Below are 23,035 nucleotides of genomic sequence, written 5' to 3' on the forward strand. Positions count from 1 at the left end.
ATTCTGATATTTACACAGGGTAATATGCTGATATTTACACAGGGTAATATGCTGATATTTACACAGGGTAACATGCTGATATTTACACAGGGTAATATTGTGATATTTACACAGGGTACTATTCTGATATTTACACAGGGTAATATGCTGATATTTACACAGGGTAACATGCTGATATTTACACAGGGTAATATTGTGATATTTACACAGGGTACTATTCTGATATTTACACAGGGTAACATGCTGATATTTACACAGGGTAACATGCTGATATTCAGTCCTACAGTGATGACTGTAATGTCAAACAGACATAATAATAATAATAATAATTACTCCCCCCCCACACACACACACTTTAGTTGAAGAGATTCAGAGAGGGAGGAAGTCATTGGAGAGTGCTGCAAAGATAATTAGAAGAGCAGAGATGCTGAAGGAGGGTACAGATATTGACCCAGACATAACAGAGATACTGAAGGAGGAGGAGGATATAGACCCAGAAATAACAGAGATACTGAAGGAGGAGGAGGATATAGACCCTATAGACCCAGACATAACAGAGATACTGAAGGAGGAGGAGGATATAGACCCAGAAATAGCAGAGATGCTGAAGGAGGATACAGATATAGACCCAGACATAACAGAGATGCTGAAGGAGGGTACAGATATAGACCCCATAGACCCAGACATAACAGAGATGCTAAAGGAGGATACAGATATAGACCCAGACATAACAGAGATGCTAAAGGAGGATACAGATATAGACCCAGACATAACAGAGATGCTAAAGGAGGATACAGATATAGACCCAGACATAACAGAGATGCTAAAGGAGGGTACAGATATAGACCCCATAGACCCAGACATAACAGAGATGCTGAAAGGAGGATACAGATATAGACCCAGACATAACAGAGATGCTGAAGGAGGGTACAGATATAGACCCCATAGACCCAGACATAACAGAGATGCTAAAGGAGGATACAGATATAGACCCAGACATAACAGAGATGCTAAAGGAGGATACAGATATAGACCCAGACATAACAGAGATGCTGAAGGAGGGTACAGATATAGACCCCATAGACCCAGACATAACAGAGATGCTGAAGGAGGGTACAGATATAGACCCAGACATAACAGAGATGCTAAAGGAGGGTACAGATATAGACCCAGACATAACAGAGATGCTGAAGGAGGGTACAGATATAGACCCCATAGACCCAGACATAACAGAGATGCTGAAGGAGGGTACAGATATAGACCCAGACATAACAGAGATGCTGAAGGAGGGTACAGATATAGACCCAGACATAACAGAGATGCTAAAGGAGGGTACAGATATAGACCCCATAGACCCAGACATAACAGAGATGCTAAAGGAGGGTACAGATATAGACCCCATAGACCCAGACATAACAGAGATGCTGAAGGAGGGTACAGATATAGACCCCATAGACCCAGACATAACAGAGATGCTAAAGGAGGGTACAGATATAGACCCCATAGACCCAGACATAACAGAGATGCTGAAGGAGGGTACAGATATAGACCCTATAGACCCAGACATAACAGAGATGCTAAAGGAGGGTACAGATATAGACCCCATAGACCCAGACATAACAGAGATGCTAAAGGAGGATACAGATATAGACCCTATAGACCCAGACATAACAGAGATGCTAAAGGAGGGTACAGATATAGACCCCATAGACCCAGACATAACAGAGATGCTGAAGGAGGATACAGATATAGACCCCATAGACCCAGACATAACAGAGATGCTAAAGGAGGATGATGATGCCATCATAGACATTCATGTATCTTTCGATGGCACTTGGCACAAGAGAGGATCCACTTCCAACTACGGGATAGGTGTGTGCATTAGCGCTGGTACCAGCCAGCCATAGAAAATGGTAGAGATCCACCATGTCACATAAAACCTTGGAGGACCTGCATGCTTTAATAGAGAGGTTGCACAGGAAATGGTACCGGGTGTCAAATGATAACCTCCTCAAAAGCATGGATGAACCCAGAATATGCAAATGAACCTGATGCCCCAAATAACCCTCTTCGTGTTGCAACAGCCGCATTGACGGAGCAGCCAGTATGTCAGTAGCCACGTTCAATGAGGGAGCCACGGCCATATCAAACGTGTGGAACAAATGTTGGCTTGACAGCCACTTTGGGTGACACTGTAAGCAAGATCAGAGAGGAGTGAGAGCTGATGCTGTGTCGAGCGCAGGTCCCTATGACACGGGCCAGAGAGTAAAGAGGAGCCTTACATACAGGGGCGGCAGGGTAGCCTAGTGGTTAGAGCGTTGGACTAGTAACCGAAAGGTTGCAAGTTCGAATCCCCGAGATGACAAGGTACAAATCTGTCGTTCTGCCCCTGAACAGGCAGTTAACCCACTGTTCCCAGGCCGTCATTGAAAATAAGAATTTGTTCTTAACTGACTTGCCGAGTTAAATAAAGGTAAAATAAAAAATATGGGGCAGGCATAGCTGATTCATGTTCAGCACATTTCATCAGCCATACAAAAGCCTTTTGATCAAAGGGATGTGAGAATTTGCCCAAATGTATGCAGATTTGCCCCTCAAAGCAAATTCTCTATTGCTTGAAACTAATGTATTAACCCTGCTAATGTATTTGTCGAAGGTATATTTGATGTTTATTTGTCAGTTTAGAAGTGATATATGAATAAGAGATTAATTAATGTGACATAAATTGTCATATTTATGGGAAGAGACATTCTCGAGACATTTTCTCAAAATGAAATGGTTCCCCGTACGTACACCAATTCAGTTCTCTCAGTCTCTTTTCGAACGGAAGTACATTTCACATTATTCCACACAGAGGAGGTTGGTGGCCCCTTAATTAGGGAGGATGGGCTCGTGGTAACGACTGGAGTGGAATCAGTGGGATTTTTGATGCCGTTCCATGTGCTCTGTTCCTGACGTTATTATGAGCTGTCCTCCCCTCAGCAGCCTCCACTGACACACACATACATAATATATAGACTACTTTGGATAACAGCATCTGCTTAGTGGCATATATTTTATGTACTAAATCCTCTGTGTCTTGTCCCGAGCCATGGTGCAAATTCATGCTGGTTAGCCATGTTGCAATGCCTCTCTGTTTTGTCCCTAACCATAGTGCAATGCATGCTGGTTATTGCAATGCCTCTCTGTCTTGTCCCGAGCCAATGGTGCAATGCATGCTGGTTATTGCAATGCCTCTCTGTCTTGTCCCGAGCCATGGTGCAATGCATGCTGGTTAGCCATGTTGCAATGCCTCTCTGTCTTGTCCCGAGCCATGGTGCAATGCATGCTGGTTAGCCATGTTGCAATGCCTCTCTGTCTTGTCCCGAGCCATGGTGCAATGCATGCTGGTTAGCCATGTTGCAATTCCTCTCTGTCTTGTCCCGAGCCATGGTGCAATTCATGCAAAATAGGTCTATATGGACAGTGTCTCCTCATATTTAATCACATTATGTTCCATGCATTGAATTGAATGAATGGGCAGTACTGAGCCCTGAAGGGAGATAATGGGCAGTACTGAGCCCTGAAGGGAGATAATGGACAGTACTGAGCCCTGAAGGGAGATAATGGGCAGTACTGAGCCCTGAAGGGAGATAATGGACAGTACTGAGCCCTGAAGGGAGATAATGGACAGTACTGAGCCCTGAAGGGAGATAATGGGCAGTACTGAGCCCTGAAGGGAGATAATGGACAGTACTGAGCCCTGAAGGGAGATAAAGGGCAGTACTGAGCCCTGAAGGGAGATAATGAGCCCTGAAGGGAGATAATGGGCAGTACTGAGCCCTGAAGGGAGATAATGGAAGGGAGATAATGGACAGTACTGAGCCCTGAAGGGAGATAATGGTACAGCCCTGAAGGGAGATAATGGACTGAGCCCTGAAGGGAGTGGTACAGCCCTACTGAGCCCTGAAGGGAGATAATGGACAGTACTGAGCCCTGAGGGGAGATAATGGACAGTACTGAGCCCTGAAGGGAGATAATGGACAGTACTGAGCCCTGAAGGGAGATAATGGACAGTACTGAGCCCTGAGGGGAGATAATGGACAGTACTGAGCCCTGAAGGGAGATAATGGACAGTACTGAGCCCTGAAGGGAGATAATGGACAGTACTGAGCCCTGAAGGGAGATAATGGACAGTACTGAGCCCTGAAGGGAGATAATGGACAGTACTGAGCCCTGAAGGGAGATAATGGACAGTACTGAGCCCTGAAGGGAGATAATGGACAGCCCTGAGCCCTGAGCCCTGAGGGAGATAATGGGCAGTACTGAGCCCTGAAGGGAGATAATGGACAGTACTGAGCCCTGAAGGGAGATAATGGACAGTACTGAGCCCTGAAGGGAGATAATGGACAGTACTGAGCCCTAATGGAAGTACTGAGCCCTGAAGGAGATAATGGACAGTACAGCCCTGAAGGGAGATAATGGACTGAGCCCTGAAGGGAGATAATGGACAGTACTGAGCCCTGAGCCCCCTGAGGGATAATGGAGATAATGGACAGTACTGAGCCCTGAGGGGAGATAATGGAGATAATGGACAGTACTGAGCCCTGAAGGGAGATAATGGACAGTACTGAGCCCTGAAGGGAGTGGTACAGTACTGAGCCCTGAAGGGAGATAATGGACAGTACTGAGCCCTGAGGGGAGATAATGGACAGTACTGAGCCCTGAAGGGAGATAATGGACAGTACTGAGCCCTGAAGGGAGATAATGGACAGTACTGAGCCCTGAAGGGAGATAATGGACAGTACTGAGCCCTGAAGGGAGATAATGGACAGTACTGAGCCCTGAAGGGAGTGGTACAGTACTGAGCCCTGAAGGGAGATAATGGACAGTACTGAGCCCTGAAGGGAGATAATGGACAGTACTGAGCCCTGAGGGGAGATAATGGACAGTACTGAGCCCTGAAGGGAGATAATGGACAGTACTGAGCCCTGAAGGGAGATAATGGACAGTACTGAGCCCTGAAGGGAGATAATGGACAGTACTGAGCCCTGAAGGGAGATAATGGACAGTACTGAGCCCTGAAGGATAATGGAGATAGCCCTGAGGGGAGATGGACAGTACTGAGCCCTGAAGGGAGATAATGGACAGTACTGAGCCCTGAGATAATGGACCCCCTGAGGAGATAATGGGAGATAATGGACAGTACTGAGCCCTGAGGGGAGATAATGGACAGTATAAGCCCTGAAGGGAGATAATGGACAGTACTGAGCCCTGAAGGGAGATAATGGACAGTACTGAGCCCTACTACTGAGCCCTGAAGGGAGATAATGGACAGTACTGAGCCCTGAAGGGAGATAATGAAGGGAGATAATGGACAGTACTGAGCCCTGAAGGGAGATAATGGACAGTACTGAGCCCTGAAGGGAGTGGTACAGTACTGAGCCCTGAGGGGAGATAATGGACAGTACTGAGCCCTGAGGGGAGATAATGGACAGTACTGAGCCCTGAAGGGAGATAATGGACAGTACTGAGCCCTGAGGGGAGATAATGGACAGTACTGAGCCCTGAAGGGAGTGGTACACAGGCCGAACACAGCTGCCTGCAGTGTATTGAAGTGCACCAGTACAGTACCTCTTCAACCCATTACAGGTTAACAAAGACAGAGGTACTGTATCACAGAGACACGGTATCAGTTGATTCTCTTTTGTTCTATAATGATAGCTTTCCTGGAACCTTCTGATTGGCTGCTCTTGTTCTATAATGATACGCCCCAGCTTTCCTGGAATCTGATTGGCTGCTCTCTGATTCTGTTTATTTGATCATCAGATTTCTTTATTCAGTTCATATTACTAGAGGCGAGAAACACAGGTGTGTGTGTGTGTGTGTGTCGCCTACACCTCTTCATTCCTGTACCTTAACCTAAACCTTTTCATCCCTGTACCTAAACCTCTTCATCCGTACTGTACCTTAACCTAACCTCTTCATCCCTGTACCTTAACCTAAACCTTTTCATCCCTGTACCTAAACCTAATCTCTTCATCCCTGTACCTAAACCTCTTCATCCGTACTGTACCTTAACCTAACCTCTTCATCCCTGTACCTTAACCTAAACCTTTTCATCCCTGTACCTTAACCTAATCTCTTCATCCCTGTACCTAAACCTCTTCATCCGTACTGTACCATAACCTAACCTCTTCATCCCTGTACCATAACCTAAACCTTTTCATCCCTGTACCTTAACCTAACCTCTTCATCCCTGTACCTAAACCTCTTCATCCGTACTGTACCATAACCTAACCTCTTCATCCCTGTACCATAACCTAACCTCTTCATCCCTGTACCATCCTCGGAGAGTGTGTGTGTGGGTGAACACCCAGGCTCTACCCATCCAGTCTCTACCCATCCAGTCTCTACCCATCCAGTCTCTACCCATCCAGCCTCTACCCATCCAGGCTCTACCCATCCAGCCTCTACCCATCCAGTCTCTACCCATCCAGTCTCTACCCATCCAGCCTCTACCCATCCAGCCTCTACCCATTCAGCCTCTACCCATCCAGCCTCTACCCATCCAGCCTCTACCCATCCAGCCTCTACCCTTCCAGCCTCTACCCACCCAGTCTCTACCCCTCCAGCCTCTACCCATCCAGCCTCTACCCATCCAGCCTCTACCCATCCAGACTCTACCCATTCAGCCTCTACCCATCCAGCCTCTGCCCATTCAGCCTCTACCCATCCATCCTCTACCCTTCCAGCCTCTACCCACCCAGTCTCTACCCCTCCAGCCTCTACCCATCCAGTTCCTACCCATCCAGCCTCTACCCATCCAGCCTCTACCCATCCAGCCTCTACCCATCCAGCCTCTACCCATTTAGCCTCTACCCATTCAGCCTCTACCCATCCAGCCTCTACCCATTTAGCCTCTACCCATTCAGCCTCTACCCATCCAGCCTCTACCCATCCAGCCTCTACCCATCCAGCCTCTACCCATCCAGCCTCTACCCATCCAGCCTCTACCCATCCAGGCTCTACCCATCCGGCCTCTACCCATCTAGCCTCTACACACCCATCCTCTACCCATCGAGCCTCTACTCATTTATCCTCTACCCATTCAGCCTCTACCCACCCAAACTCCCCATACAGCACCAACCCACCACACACCACACCCAGATGGTAAGAAATGGGATCAATTACACAAAAAAGAGATTTTAGTTTTTTGATTGAATACTGAACAGTTTGATTAAATATATCTGCTTAACAAGAGTATGATTTTCCCCGTCTACTTTGCCAGCTAAGTAATTATTTTGCTAAACCCCATACACAGCCTTTCTACAGACAGGCAATCCGCCCGGCGTATTTGTGCTGCTACTAAGTGGAACATTGTCAGGCTTCTGAAATCTACTGCCAAATACTTGTCTACTAATCTTGTCTTGTCTGAGTCTTGTCTGAGTCTTGTCTGAGTCTTGTCTGAGTCGTGTCTGAGTCGTGTCTGAGTCGTGTCTGAGTCGTGTCTGAGTCTTGTCTGAGTCTTGTCCGAGTCTTGTCCGAGTCTTGTCCGAGTCTTGTCTGAGTCGTGTCCGAGTCGTGTCCGAGTCGTGTCTGAGTCTTACCTAGTGAGTCACTGTTGAAGTAATGCATCTGACAGAAGTAATAATCAGTCCGACAGCATCTACCCTCCTCTAATCTCTTCCCATCTCTTGTCTCACCCCTCCTCTTGTCCCACCCTCTCGTCTCATCCCATCTCTTGTCTCATCCCTCCTCTTGTCTCACCCCTCCTCTCATCCCATCCCATCTCTTGTCTCACCCCTCCTCTCGTCTCATCCCATCTCTTGTCTCACCCCCTCCTCTCGTCTCATCCCATCTCTTGTCTCACCCCCTCCTCTCGTCTCATCCCATCTCTTGTCTCGCCCCCTCCTCTCGTCTCATCCCATCTCTTGTCTCACCCCTCCTCTCATCTCATCCCATCTCTTGTCTCACCCCTCCTCTTGTCTCATCCCATCTCTTGTCCACCCCTCCTCTTGTCTCTCTTGTCTCACCCCTCCTCTCTCATCTCATCTGTCTCATCCCTTCTCTTGTCTCACCCCTCCTCTCGTCTCATCCCATCTCTTGTCTCACCCCTCCTCTCATCTCATCCCATCTCTTGTCTCACCCCTCCTCTCATCTCATCCCATCTCTTGTCTCACCCCTCCTCTCGTCTCATCCCATCTCTTGTCTCACCCTCCTCTTGTCTCACCCCTCCTCTCCTCTCTCATCCCATCTCTTGTCTCACCCCTCCTCTCGTCTCATCCCATCTCTTGTCTCACCCCTCCTCTCATCCCATCTCTTGTCTCACCCCTCCTCTCTTCCCATCTCTTGTCTCACCCCTCCTCTTGTTTCACCCCTCCTCTTGTCTCATCCATCTCTTGTCTCACCCCTCCTCTCGTCTCATCCCATCTCTTGTCTCACCCCCTCCTCTCGTCTCATCCCATCTCTTGTCTCACCCCTCCTCTTGTCTCATCCCTTGTCTCATCCCATCTTTGTCTCACCCCCTCCTCTCGTCTCATCCCATCTCTTGTCTCACCCCCTCCTCTCATCTCATCTGATCCCATCTCTTGTCTCATCCTCATCCCATCTCTGTCTCACCCCTCCTCTCGTCTCATCCCATCTCTTGTCTCACCCCTCCTCTCGTCTCATCCCATCTCTTGTCTCACCCCTCCTCTTGTCTCACCCCTCCTCTTGTCTCATCCCATCTCTTGTCTCACCCCTCCTCTTGTCTCATCCCATCTCTTGTCTCACCCCTCCTCTTGTCTCATCCCATCTCTTGTCTCACCCCTCCTCTCATCTCATCCCATCTCTTGTCTCACCCCTCCTCTTGTCTCACCCCTCCTCTTGTCTCACCCCTCCTCTTGTCTCATCCCATCTCTTGTCTCACCCCTCCTCTCGTCTCACCCCATCTCTTGTCTCACCCCCTCCTCTTGTCTCATCCTATCCCATCTCTTGTCTCACCCCCTCCTCTCATCTCATCTGATCCCATCTCTTGTCTCACCCCTCCTCTCGTCTCATCCCATCTCTTGCCTCACCCCTCCTCTTGTCTCATCCCATCTCTTGTCTCACCCCTCCTCTCATCTCATCCCATCTCTTGTCTCACCCCTCCTCTCATCTCTCATCTCATCCCATCTCTTGTCTCACCCCTCCTCTCATCTCATCCCATCCCATCTCTTGTCTCACCCCTCCTCTTGTCTCACCTCCTCCTCCTCTTGTCTCATCCCATCTCTTGTCTCACCCCTCCTCTCGTCTCATCCCATCTCTTGTCTCACCCCTCCTCTCTCATCCCATCTCTTGTCTCACCCCTCCTCTCATCCCCCATCTCTTGTCTCACCCCTCCTCTTGTCTCACCCCTCCTCTTGTCTCATCCCATCTCTTGTCTCACCCCTCCTCTCGTCTCATCCCATCCCATCTCTGTCTCACCCCTCCTCTCATCTCATCCCTTGTCTCATCTCTTGTCTCACCCTCCTCCTCTCGTCTCATCCCATCTCTTGTCTCACCCCTCCTCTCGTCTCATCCCATCTCTTGTCTCACCCCCTCCTCTTGTCTCATCCCATCCTCTCGTCTCACCCCTCCTCTCGTCTCACCCCATCTCTTGTCTCACCCCCTCCTCTCGTCTCATCCCATCTCTTGTCTCACCCCTCCTCTTGTCTCATCCCTCCTCTTGTCTCACCCCTCCTCTCGTCTCATCCCATCTCTTGCCTCACCCCTCCTCTTGTCTCATCCCATCTCTTGTCTCACCCCCTCCTCTCATCTCATCCCATCTCTTGTCTCATCCCATCTCTTGTCTCACCCCTCCTCTCATCTCATCCCATCTCTTGTCTCACCCCCTCCTTTTGTCTCATCTCATCCCTCGCTCCCTTTAATTAAGAATACAGAAGATGAGAAAGCAGTGAATAGAATGTAAAACAAGGAGACACGGAGACAAAACAGAAAGCCACTCAACATTAATGAAGCCTTTTTTCTCTACTCTTCCAGCTAAGTGGGCTTCAAAGCTGAACGTCGCATTAAGATGCAGAGACACAGAGTCCATCTAATGCTAGAGCACCAGCCTCTGCCATACGGACACATTGATAGACCGTAATCCATTGGTGGCTAAAGAAATGAACACATGGTACTCAGAAATAGCCCATGGGTCAAAGCAGCAGTATGCCTATAACTTTTTAATTAAGTAATCAATCAACTGGGTTTGGCCTGAAGCCGTCTCTCGCAAACTTGCAACATTGTATGAACAATCAACAACAACTCCGGGTCCTCAGTGTTTCCCAGACCAGTGAACTCAGGACAGCTGTTTTTCCCCCCATTATTTTATGACGTTTCTAGTGGATATATGGCATCATCAGATGATATGTTGCTCTTTCACACCGAGGCTTGGTGAGGCCGGGAAAGTGTTTTTCAAATACTGTGAGAAACTATTATCATTCGCAAAATGGATGTTACAAAAACATTCCGGAGAGGTGAGAGCATTCTGGAGATATGAGAGCATTCTGGAGAGGTGAGAGCATTCTGGAGATTTGAGAGCATTCTGGAGATATGAGAGCATTCTGGAGATATGAGAGCATTCTGGAGAGGTGAGAGCATTCTGGAGATATGAGAGCATTCTGGAGATATGAGAGCATTCTGGAGATATGAGAGCATTCTGGAGATATGAGAGCATTCTGGAGATATGAGAGCATTCTGGAGATATGAGAGCATTCTGGAGAGGTGAGAGCATTCTGGAGATGTGAGAGCATTCTGGAGAGGTGAGAGCATTCTGGAGATGTGAGAGCATTCTGGAGATATGAGAGCATTCTGGAGATATGAGAGCATTCTGGAGAGGTGAGAGCATTCTGGAGATATGAGAGCATTCTGGAGATATGAGAGCATTCTGGAGATATGAGAGCATTCTGGAGAGGTGAGAGCATTCTGGAGAGGTGAGAGCATTCTGGAGAGGTGAGAGCATTCTGGAGATGTGAGAGCATTCTGGAGATTTGAGAGCATTCTGGAGAGGTGAGAGCATTCTGGAGATTTGAGAGCATTCTGGAGATATGAGAGCATTCTGGAGATATGAGAGCATTCTGGAGATATGAGAGCATTCTGGAGATATGAGAGCATTCTGGAGATATGAGAGCATTCTGGAGATATAAGAGCATTCTGGATAGGTGAGAGAATTCCCCCTCTATCCAGGCGTCTAACCAGTGTCTCTCTCCCTCTATCCAGGCATCTAACCAGTGTCTCTCCCACTCTATCCAGGCGTCTAACCAGTGTCTCTCTCCACCTCAATCCAGGCGTCTAAACAATGTCTCTCTCCCCTCTATCCAGGCATCTAACCAGTGTCTCTCTCCCCCTCTATCCAGGCGTCTAACCAGTGTCTCTCTCCCCCCTCTATCCAGGCATCTAACCAGTGTCTCTCTCCCCCTCTATCCAGGCGTCTAACCAGTGTCTCTCTCCCCTCTATCCAGGCGTCTAACCAGTGTCTCTCTCCCCTCTATCCAGGCGTCTAACCAGTGTCTCTCTCCCCCCTCTATCCAGGCGTCTAACCAGTGTCTCTCTCCCCCTCTATCCAGGCGTCTAACCAGTGTCTCTCTCCCCTCTATCCAGGCGTCTAACCAGTGTCTCTCCCCCTCTATCCAGGCGTCTAACCAGTGTCTCTCTCCCCTCTATCCAGGCGTCTAACCAGTGTCTCTCTCCCCTCTATCCAGGCGTCTAACCAGTGTCTCTCCCCCCTCTATCCAGGCGTCTAACCAGTGTCTCTCTCCCCTCTATCCAGGCGTCTAACCAGTGTCTCTCTCCCCCTCTATCCAGGCATCTAACCAGTGTCTCTCTCCCCCTCTATCCAGGCGTCTAACCAGTGTCTCTCTCCCCCTCTATCCAGGCGTCTAACCAGTGTCTCTCTCCCCCTCTATCCAGGCGTCTAACCAGTGTCTCTCTCCCCCCTCTATCCAGGCGTCTAACCAGTGTCTCTCTCCCCCCTCTATCCAGGCATCTAACCAGTGTCTCTCTCCCCCCTCTATCCAGGCGTCTAACCAGTGTCTCTCTCCCCCCTCTATCCAGGCGTCTAACCAGTGTCTCACTCCCCTCTATCCAGGCGTCTAACCAGTGTCTCTCTCCCCTCTATCCAGGCGTGTCTAACCAGTGTCTCTCTCCCCTCTATCCAGGCGTCTAACCAGTGTCTCCCCCTCTATCCAGGCGTCTAACCAGTGTCTCTCTCCCCTCTATCCAGGCGTCTAACCAGTGTCTCTCTCCCCTCTATCCAGGCGTCTAACCAGTGTCTCTCTCCCCTCTATCCAGGCGTCTAACCAGTGTCTCTCTCCCCTCTATCCAGGCGTCTAACCAGTGTCTCTCTCCCCTCTATCCAGGCGTCTAACCAGTGTCTCTTTCCCCTCTATCCAGGCGTCTAACCAGTGTCTCTCTCCCCTCTATCCAGGCGTCTAACCAGTGTCTCTCTCCCCTCCCAGGCATCTATCCAGGCATCTAACCAGTGTCTCTCTCCCCCTCTATCCAGGCATCTAACCAGTGTCTCTCCCCCTCTATCCAGGCATCTAACCAGTGTCTCTCCCCCTCTATCCGGGCGTCTAATCAGTGTCTCTCTCCCCTCTATCCAGGCATCTAACCAGTGTCTCTCTCCCCTCTATCCAGTGTCTATCTCCCCCTCTAACCAGTGTCTCTCCCCCCTCTATCCAGGCGTCTAACCAGTGTCTCTCTCCCCTCTATCCAGGCGTCTAACCAGTGTCTCTCCCCTCTATCCAGGCGTCTAACCAGTGTCTCTCTCCCCTCTATCCAGGCGTCTAACCAGTGTCTCTCTCCCCTCTATCCAGTGTCTATCTCCCCTCTAACCAGTGTCTCTCTCCCCCTCTATCCAGGCGTCTAACCAGTGTCTCTCCCCCTCTATCCAGGCATCTAACCAGTGTCTCTCCCCTCTATCCAGGTGTCTAACCAGTGTCTCTCTCCCCTCTATCCAGGCGTCTAACCAGTGTCTCTCTCCCCTCTATCCAGGCATCTATCCAGTGTCTATCTCCCCCTCTATCCAGTGTCTCTCTCCCCCTCTATCCAGGCATCTAACCAGTGTCTCTCCCCTCTATCCAGGTGTCTAACCAGTGTCTCTCCCCCTCTATCCAGGCGTCTAACCAGTGTCTCTCTCCCCCAGTCTATCCAGGCATCTAACCAGTGTCTCTCCCCTCTATCCAGGCATCTATCCAGTGTCTATCTCCCCTCTAACCAGTGTCTCTCTCCCCTCTATCCAGGCGTCTAACCAGTGTCTCTCTCCCCTCTATCCAGGCATCTATCCAGTGTCTATCTCCCCTCTAACCAGTGTCTCTCTCCCTCTATCCAGGCGTCTAACCAGTGTCTCTCTCCCCTCTATCCAGGCATCTATCCAGTGTCTATCTCCCCTCTAACCAGTGTCTCTCTCCCCTCTATCCAGGCGTCTAACCAGTGTCTCTCTCCCCCCTCTATCCAGGCATCTAACCAGTGTCTCTCTCCCCTCTATCCAGGCGTCTAACCAGTGTCTCTCTCTCCCCTCTATCCAGGCATCTAACCAGTGTCTCTCCCCCTCTATCCAGGCGTCTAACCAGTGTCTCTCCCCCCCTCTATCCAGGCGTCTAACCAGTGTCTCTCTCCCCCTCTATCCAGGCATCTAACCAGTGTCTCTCCCCAGTGTCTCTATCCAGGCGTCTAACCAGTGTCTCTCCCCTCTATCCAGGCATCTAACCAGTGTCTCTCTCCCCTCTATCCAGGCGTGTCTCTCCCCCTCTATCCAGGCCTAACCAGTGTCTCTCCCCTCTATCCAGGCGTCTAACCAGTGTCTCTCCCCTCTATCCAGGCGTGTCTAACCAGTGTCTCTCCCCCTCTATCCAGGCGTCTAACCAGTGTCTCTCCCCTCTATCCAGGCGTCTAACCAGTGTCTCTCCCCCCCTCTATCCAGGCGTGTCTAACCAGTGTCTCTCCCCCTCTATCCAGGCGTCTAACCAGTGTCTCTCCCCTCTATCCAGGCGTCTAACCAGTGTCTCTCCCCTCTATCCAGGCGTCTAACCAGTGTCTCTCCCCCCTCTATCCAGGCGTCTAACCAGTGTCTCTCCCCTCTATCCAGGCATCTAACCAGTGTCTCTCCCCCTCTATCCAGGCATCTAACCAGTGTCTCTCCCCCTCTATCCAGGCGTCTAACCAGTGTCTCCCCCTCTATCCAGGCGTCTAACCAGTGTCTCTCCCCTCTATCCAGGCGTCTAACCAGTGTCTCTCCCCTCTATCCAGGCATCTAACCAGTGTCTCTCCCCCTCTATCCAGGCATCTAACCAGTGTCTCTCCCCCTCTATCCAGGCATCTAACCAGTGTCTCTCCCCTCTATCCAGGCGTCTAACCAGTGTCTCTCCCCCCTCTATCCAGGCGTCTAACCAGTGTCTCTCCCCCTCTATCCAGGCGTCTAACCAGTGTCTCTCCCCCCTCTATCCAGGCGTCTAACCAGTGTCTCTCCCCTCTATCCAGGCGTCTAACCAGTGTCTCTCCCCCTCTATCCAGGCGTCTGTCTCTCCCCTCTAACCAGTGTCTCTCCCCCTCTATCCAGGCGTCTAACCAGTGTCTCTCCCCCCTCTATCCAGGCGTCTAACCAGTCTCTCCCCCTCTATCCAGGCGTCTAACCAGTGTCTCTCCCCCTCTATCCAGGCGTCTAACCAGTGTCTCTCCCCCTCTATCCAGGCGTGTCTCTAACCAGTGTCTCTCCCCCCTATCCAGGCGTCTAACCAGTGTCTCTCCCCTCTCCCCTCTATCCAGGCGTCTAACCAGTGTCTCTCCCCCCTCTATCCAGGCGTCTAACCAGTGTCTCTCCCCCTCTATCCAGGCGTCTAACCAGTGTCTCTCCCCTCTATCCAGGCGTCTAACCAGTGTCTCTCCCCTCTATCCAGGCGTCTAACCAGTGTCTCTCCCCCTCTATCCAGGCGTCTAACCAGTGTCTCTCCCCTCTATCCAGGCGTCTAACCAGTGTCTCTCCCCCCTCTATCCAGGCGTCTAACCAGTGTCTCTCCCCCTCTATCCAGGCGTCTAACCAGTGTCTCTCCCCTCTATCCAGGCGTCTAACCAGTGTCTCTCCCCCTCTATCCAGGCGTCTAACCAGTGTCTCTCCCCTCTATCCAGGCGTCTAACCAGTGTCTCTCCCCCTCTATCCAGGCGTCTAACCAGTGTCTCTCCCCCTCTATCCAGGCGTCTAACCAGTGTCTCTCCCCCTCTATCCAGGCGTCTAACCAGTGTCTCTCCCCCTCTATCCAGGCGTCTAACCAGTGTCTCTCCTATCCAGGCGTCCCCAGTGTCTATCCAGGCGTCTAACCAGTGTCTCTCCCCCTCTATCCAGGCGTCTAACCAGTGTCTCTCCCCCCTCTATCCAGGCGTCTAACCAGTGTCTCTCCCCCCTCTATCCAGGCGTCTAACCAGTGTCTCTCCCCTCTATCCAGGCGTCTAACCAGTGTCTCTCCCCTCTATCCAGGCGTCTAACCAGTGTCTCTCCCCCTCTATCCAGGCGTCTAACCAGTGTCTCTCCCCTCTATCCAGGCGTCTAACCAGTGTCTCTCCCCCCTCTATCCAGGCGTCTAACCAGTGTCTCCCCCTCTATCCAGGCGTCTAACCAGTGTCTCTCCCCCTCTATCCAGGCGTCTAACCAGTGTCTCTCCCCTCTATCCAGGCGTCTAACCAGTGTCTCTCCCCCTCTATCCAGGCGTCTAACCAGTGTCTCCAGTCCCCCCTCTATCCAGGCGTCTAACCAGTGTCTCTCCCCCTCTATCCAGGCGTCTAACCAGTGTCTCTCCCCTCTATCCAGGCGTCTAACCAGTGTCTCTCCCCTCTATCCAGGCGTCTAACCAGTCTCTCCCCCTCTATCCAGGCGTCTAACCAGTCTCTCCCCCCTCTATCCAGGCGTCTAACCAGTCTCTCCCCCTCTATCCAGGCGTCTAACCAGTCTCTCCCCTCTATCCAGGCATCTAACCAGTCTAACCAGTGTCTCTCCCCCTCTATCCAGGCGTCTAACCAGTCTCTCTCCTCCCAGGCGTCTCCAGTATCCAGGCGTCTAACCAGTCTCTCCCCCTCTATCCAGGCGTCTAACCAGTGTCTCTCTCCTCTATCCAGGCGTCTAACCAGTGTCTCTCCCCCCTCTATCCAGGCGTCTAACCAGTGTCTCTCCCCCTCTATCCAGGCGTCTAACCAGTCTCTCCCCCTCTATCCAGGCGTCTACACGTTCGGCCTGTTCACCGTGGACATCTTTGTGAACGCCGGACAGCTGGTGACGGGGAATCTGGCCCCACACTTCCTGACGGTGTGTAAACCCAACTACACAGCCCTGGGCTGTCAGCACGCCCTGATCTACATCAGTCAACAGGAGGCCTGCACGGGGAACCAGGAGGATGTCCTGCGCGCACGCAAAACCTTCCCCTCCAAAGAGGCAGCGCTCAGTGTCTACGCAGCCTTCTATCTTGCGGTGAGTGGGAACTAAAGATTAGTAGGAACCAAAGATACAAGTTGAGTAATTGAGTCGGCTGTGTTACAACTACTGACTAACGGAATGAAGTAACTGGAATGTTTCCATATTGATGATATGTGCAGAAGATTTCTGACATTACAGACAGGGGCGGCAGGGTAGCCTAGTGGTTAGAGCGTTGGACTAGTAACCTGAAGGTTGCAAGTTCAAACCTCCAAGCTGACAAGGTACGAATCTGTCGTTCTGCCCCTGAACAGGCAGTTAACCCACTGTTCCTAGGCCGTCACTGACTTGCCTAGTTAAATAAAGGAAAAATAAGTAAAAAATAAATAGAAATCCCTGGGAAATCTAGAACATTCTATGAGGGCCTTTATAACAGATCTTGAAGACTTAGTAAGTTGGCCCAATAGATGCCGGTCTGAATGTGCTGTATTCAGTCTGTCTTCTTTGATGGCTATGTCGGAGATGTGGAGATCAGAGAAATGGATACCAGTGTAAACCCTTATAAACCATTCATCCATTTTCCTCTCAGATTTGGGTTATATGTTGTGAAACTGTTTTTTGTTTTACTGTTAGATGTTGCTGCGCTTTCGTTGAAGCACAAGTGTCTGCATTACTGTAACATCTGCTAAACACGAGTATGTGACCACAAAGTTGATTTGATTTTCATTTCGAAGATTTCATAACAGCCTTTGTTTATTTCCGTAATCACTGTAAACAACAAATTTCTTCCATGACAGGCTTCACATTTGTGCAGATCTATTTTCTCTGCACAGTTTAATCACTGAACACAACAGGCTTTTATTGTGACAGGCAAATTTGTGCCAGACTGTCGGTCTTACTTAATGACCAGAACATTAACATAACATTATTTTTTTTTCTTACTAGGCCCACTGACATCATTTTAATAATCAAACGGATCTGTGTCACACACACTATAACTGGTTTCCATTGGCACTGACGCACAGATTTGCATACACTAAACTGCATAAATCAATATGCACATTTTCCCACCAGACATTTGTTTCATCACACAGACCTTATGTGGATTGTCACGTCCTGGATATGTACTTTTCTATCTTGTTTTAGTGTTGGTCCTGTTTGGCCACTGAATTCATTCTGTCTGTCTGTCTGTCTGTCTGTCTGTCTGTCTGTTAGTCTGTCTGTCTGTCTGTCTGTCTGTCTGTCTGTCTGTCTGTCTGTCTGGGCTGTCTGTCTGTCTGTCTGTCTGTCTGTCTGTCGATCAGAAAATGGTACCAGACACGTCCTTGATCCTTACTTCCATTTTCCTCTATGTTGGGTTATATGTTGTGAAACTGTTGAGATATTACTTGTTAGATGTTGCTGCGCTTTCGCAACTACATGGTTTTGTCACAAAACTGTTGCATTTTTGGCTACCCTCGCATTACCTGTAACATCTGCTAAACATATAATTTGTTATGTGACCAAAGCGTAAAGTTGATTTGATTTTCATTTCTGGTAAAAAACTTTGAATAACAGCCTGGCTGTTTATTTCTGTAGCCTAATCTACTGAACACAACAGGCTTTTATTAGTGACAGGCTTCTATTTGTGCCAGGCGTCTGTTTAAACTAATGCACAGAGCCAACAACAGATCAGCCTAACACAACAGGCTTTTATTAGTGACAGGCTTCTATTTGTGCCAGATCTGTAGCCTAATAAACTACATGCTTTTGCAGTCGTTTGGAGGACCATAACATTATTTTTTTAAATTACAGCATTCACTTCCATCATTTTAATAATCAATTTCCTACATTTCCTGCACTGTGTCATCACTTACACACTATAACTGGTTTCCATTGGGAAGACCACACAACAGATTTGCATAAACTACATATTCTAAATTCTGCATAAATCAATATACGCATTTTCCCACACAACAGATATTTGTTTCCATCAAACAGACAACAATTCTGTAGCCTGTCTACATGCTTTCCTGAGTCGTAGTGGGAGGACCAGACAACATATCTGTAGCCTAATAAACTACATGTTGTCGTGTCTGGACCACACAACAGATCTGTAGCCTAATAAACTACATGCTTTTGAGTGTTGGTCAGGGACGTGAACATATCTGTAGCCTAATCTACATGCTTTCCTGAGTCTGGAGGACCACACAACAGATCTGTAGCCTAATAAACTACATGCTTTCCTGAGTCGTAGTGGGAGGACCACACAACATATCTGTAGCCTAATAAACTACATGCGAGTCCTGAGTCGTAGTGGGAGGACCACACAACAGATCTGTAGCCTAATAAACTACATGCTTTCCTGAGTCGTAGTGGAGGACCACACAACAGATCTGTAGCCTAATAAACTACATGTGAGTCCTGAGTCGTAGTGGGAAGACCACACAACAGATCTGTAGCCTAATAAACTACATGCTTTCCTGAGTCGTAGTGGGAGGACCACACAACAGATCTGTAGCCTAATAAACTACATGTGAGTCCTGAGTCGTAGTGGGAGGACCACACAACAGATCTGTAGCCTAATAAACTACATGCTTTCCTGAGTCGTAGTGGGAGGACCACACAACAGATCTGTAGCCTAATAAACTACATGCTTTCCTGAGTCATGCCACACAACATATCTGTAGTCCATGTGAGTCCTGAGTCGTAGTGGGAGGACCACACAACAGATCTGTAGCCTAATAAACTACATGCTTTCCTGAGTCGTAGTGGGAGGACCACACAACAGATCTGTAGCCTAATAAACTACATGCTTTCCTGAGTCGTAGTGGGAGGACCACACAACATATCTGTAGCCTAATAAACTACATGCTTTCCTGAGTCGTAGTGGGAGGACCACACAACAGATCTGTAGCCTAATAAACTACATGCTTTCCTGAGTCGTAGTGGGAGGACCACACAACAGATCTGTAGCCTAATAAACTACATGCTTTCCTGAGTCGTAGTGGGAGGACCACACAACAGATCTGTAGCCTAATAAACTACATGCTTTCCTGAGTCGTAGTGGGAGGACCACACAACAGATCTGTAGCCTAATAAACTACATGCGAGTCCTGAGTCGTAGTGGGAGGACCACACAACAGATCTGTAGCCTAATAAACTACATGCTTTCCTGAGTCGTAGTGGGAGGACCACACAACAGATCTGTAGCCTAATAAACTACATGCTTTCCTGAGTCGTAGTGGGAGGACCACACAACAGATCTGTAGCCTAATAAACTACATGTGAGTCCTGAGTCGTAGTGGGAGGACCACACAACAGATCTGTAGCCTAATAAACTACATGCGAGTCCTGAGTCGTAGTGGGAGGACCACACAACAGATCTGTAGCCTAATAAACTACATGCTTTCCTGAGTCGTAGTGGGAGGACCACACAACAGATCTGTAGCCTAATAAACTACATGCTTTCCTGAGTCGTAGTGGGAGGACCACACAACAGATCTGTAGCCTAATAAACTACATGCGAGTCCCGAGTCGTAGTGGGAGGACCACACAACAGATCTGTAGCCTAATAAACTACATGCTTTCCTGAGTCGTAGTGGGAGGACCACACAACAGATCTGTAGCCTAATAAACTACATGCTTTCCTGAGTCGTAGTGGGAGGACCACACAACAGATCTGTAGCCTAATAAACTACATGCGAGTCCCGAGTCGTAGTGGGAGGACCACACAACAGATCTGTAGCCTTATAAACTACATGCTTTCCTGAGTCGTAGAGGGAGGACCACACAACATGTTATTGCTTCCATAGGATGTTCCTTTTCACAGGAGGTTGATGACACATGAATTGGGAGAACGGGCTTGTGGTACCGACTGTAGTCGGATCAGTGGACTGATATCAAATACATTCAAAAATAATGTTTGTTTGCTGCCGTTCCAGTGTTGTGATCCGTTTTCCCCTCAGCAGCCTCCACCGTGTTAATTATATCAAGGTTTGTGCATCAAAAGGCATTTCCACCGCCAATTTCTCAAATAATTAATTTTACAGTCGCTAACAGATCCCACCATGTCAAACGAACAAATTCTCTGTCAGCATTTATGAAATTGTAATCACATTTCATGTTTCCAGCATCCCAGTTATTTTTATTTTTATTTTCATTGCGTCAGACAATTCATCTGCATGAAAATGTTTGATGTAAATGTGGTTTCAAACCCCCGAGCTGTTGTTCTGTCCCTGAACAGGCAGTTAACCCATTGTTCCTAGGCTGTCATTGAAAATAAGAATTTGTTCTTTATAACTGACTTGCCTAGTTAAATAAAGGTAAAAAAATAAAAAAATAAAAACAGTACATTTTTAGCAGTTCTTACTTTCGCCACTAGAGGGTGTTCAACCAATTTCTTTGGGTCTGTACTCCCACAGTTGACAGTTTTATTTGCTTGGCAGTTAACTAGCAGTTGTCAGCTGTTAGCGGCTAATGGATAGCAGTTTCTTACTGGCGATAAAAACGGTTGAATGCCATCTTGTTTTTTTACTGAATTATATAATGTAACAAATCAAACATTAAACTTTGTAAACAAGTCATGGCAATTCATGGTAACCTCGTAAATAATTCATTTAGACCGGATGTTTATTTGAAAAAGGTGTTTATTTCCTGAAATGGTGTGCAGTTGCCCAGCTATTAAAAGGGACAGGCGGCTGTTTGAGACTCAACGTTTAATTGAAGTTTTATGGCAACGATGAAAAGCAACTTCTCCACTGACTCATAGCAGACTAAGCCTGGTACTTTACATAAAGGGGATTTCTGCTGATTCGCCCTACTCACTCTAGAAAGCCGGCTATTTTAATGATTTTAGGGTGAGAGGACAGTATTAAGCACAGGGCAAATAATGTTAGCAGACTGATGCTGTCTGAAACCTTATTCACTATATAGTGCACTACTTTTGACAAGGGCACTCTGGGTAATGCACTACTTTGACAAGGGCACTCTGGGTAATGCACTTATTTTGACCAGGGCACTCTGGGTAATGCTTCTGTTGACCAGGGCACTATGGGTAGGCACTTTTGACCAGTGCATTATGGGTACCACTAGGGCACTATGGGTAGCACTACTTTGACCAGTGCATTATGGGTAGTAAACTACTTTTGACTAGGGCACTCTGGGTAATCCACTACTTTGACCAGGGCACTCTGAGTAATGCACTTTTGTTGACTAGGGCACTATGGGTAATGCACTACTTTGACCAGTGCATTATGGGTAGTAAACTACTTTTGACTAGGGCACTCTGGGTAATCCACTACTTTGACCAGGGCACTCTGAGTAATGCACTTTTGTTGACTAGGGCACTATGGGTAATGCACTACTTTGACCAGTGCATTATGGGTAGTAAACTACTTTTGACTAGGGCACTCTGGGTAATCCACTACTTTGACCAGGGCACTCTGAGTAATGCACTCCAGGGTACTATGGGTAATGCACTACTAGGGCACTATGGGTAATGCACTACTTGACAGTGCATTATGGGTAGTAAACTACTACTTTGACTAGGGCACTGGGTAATGCACTACTTTGACCAGTGCACTATGGGTAGTAAACTACTTTTGACTAGGGCACTATGGGTAATGCCCTACTTTGACCAGTGCATTATGGGTAGTAAACTACTTTTGACTAGGGCACTCTGGGTAATGCCCTACTTTGACCAGTGCATTATGGGTAGTAAACTACTTTTGACCAGGGCACTCTGCAGGAAATAAGGTGCATTTTGGAGGTGCTTCTGAAGCTAAGCAGGGTTGGTCCTGGTCAGTCCCTGGATGGGAGACCAGATGCTGCTGGAAGTGGTGTTGGAGGGCCAGTAGGAGGCACTCTTTCCCCTGGTCTAAAAAATATCCCAATGCCCCAGGGCAGTGTTTGGGGACACTGCCCTGTGTAGGGTGTCGTCTTTCAGATGGGACGTTGAACGGGTGTCCTGACTCTCTGAGGTCATTAAAGATCCCATGGCACTTATTGTAAGAGTAGGGGTGTTAACCCCGGTGTCCTGGCTAAATTCCTAATCTGCCCCTCAAACCATCACGGTCACCTAATAATCCCCACTTTACAATTGGTTCATCTATTCCCCAGGTTGTTGATACAAATGAAAATGTGTTCTCAGTCAATTTACCTGGTAAAATAACAAATAAATAAAAACATTGCGTGTGAACATACACACAATACATACTGTATAGCCTACTGGTATATGTGTTTGATTCTTTAAAACATATATTTGATTTGATGTAATATTCAACATTCGTTTTGAATGAATCATCCTCAAGACAAGAGTTTGGAACCAATTTAGACAGCGTGTCATCATGTCATCATAACACAATCAGCTCATTAAAAACACTTTCATGAATCTTTCACTCAACCGTCTATTTAAACAAAAAAAAACATGCTGCCCTTCAGTTGTTGTTTGTCCCTTCTGACATGCCAGTTCGTCAGTGGTGGATAAAGTACTTCATTTTCATACTTGAGTAAAAGTAAACATATATTAAAGGAAAATGATTCAAGAAAATGTGAAAGTCAACCAGGAAAATACTACCTGAGTAAAAGTCTAAAAGTATTTGGTTTTAAATGTACTTAAGTATCAAAATATAAAATATTTTAAAATGTCTTATATTAAGCAAACCAGACATAACA

General features: G+C 48.1%; 1 protein-coding gene across 2 annotated transcripts in view; it reads left to right on the top strand.

The window, feature by feature from the left end:
- The window catches only part of LOC127916671 (phospholipid phosphatase-related protein type 5-like), a 138,924-nt gene that overhangs the window by 54,196 nt on the left and 61,693 nt on the right, over positions 1-23,035 (top strand). Inside the window, exon 3 of one of the 2 annotated variants that reach the window (XM_052499164.1) lies at positions 16,188-16,438. The exons of the other annotated variant lie outside the window; for it this stretch is intronic. Coding sequence (XP_052355124.1) covers positions 16,188-16,438 — 251 coding nt within the window. The remainder of the gene's footprint in view (positions 1-16,187; positions 16,439-23,035) is intronic. 2 annotated transcript variants of the gene reach the window in all.

The sequence above is a fragment of the Oncorhynchus keta genome, chromosome 4 (assembly GCF_023373465.1).
Source record: "Oncorhynchus keta strain PuntledgeMale-10-30-2019 chromosome 4, Oket_V2, whole genome shotgun sequence".
Classification (NCBI taxonomy): Eukaryota; Metazoa; Chordata; class Actinopteri; order Salmoniformes; family Salmonidae; genus Oncorhynchus; species Oncorhynchus keta.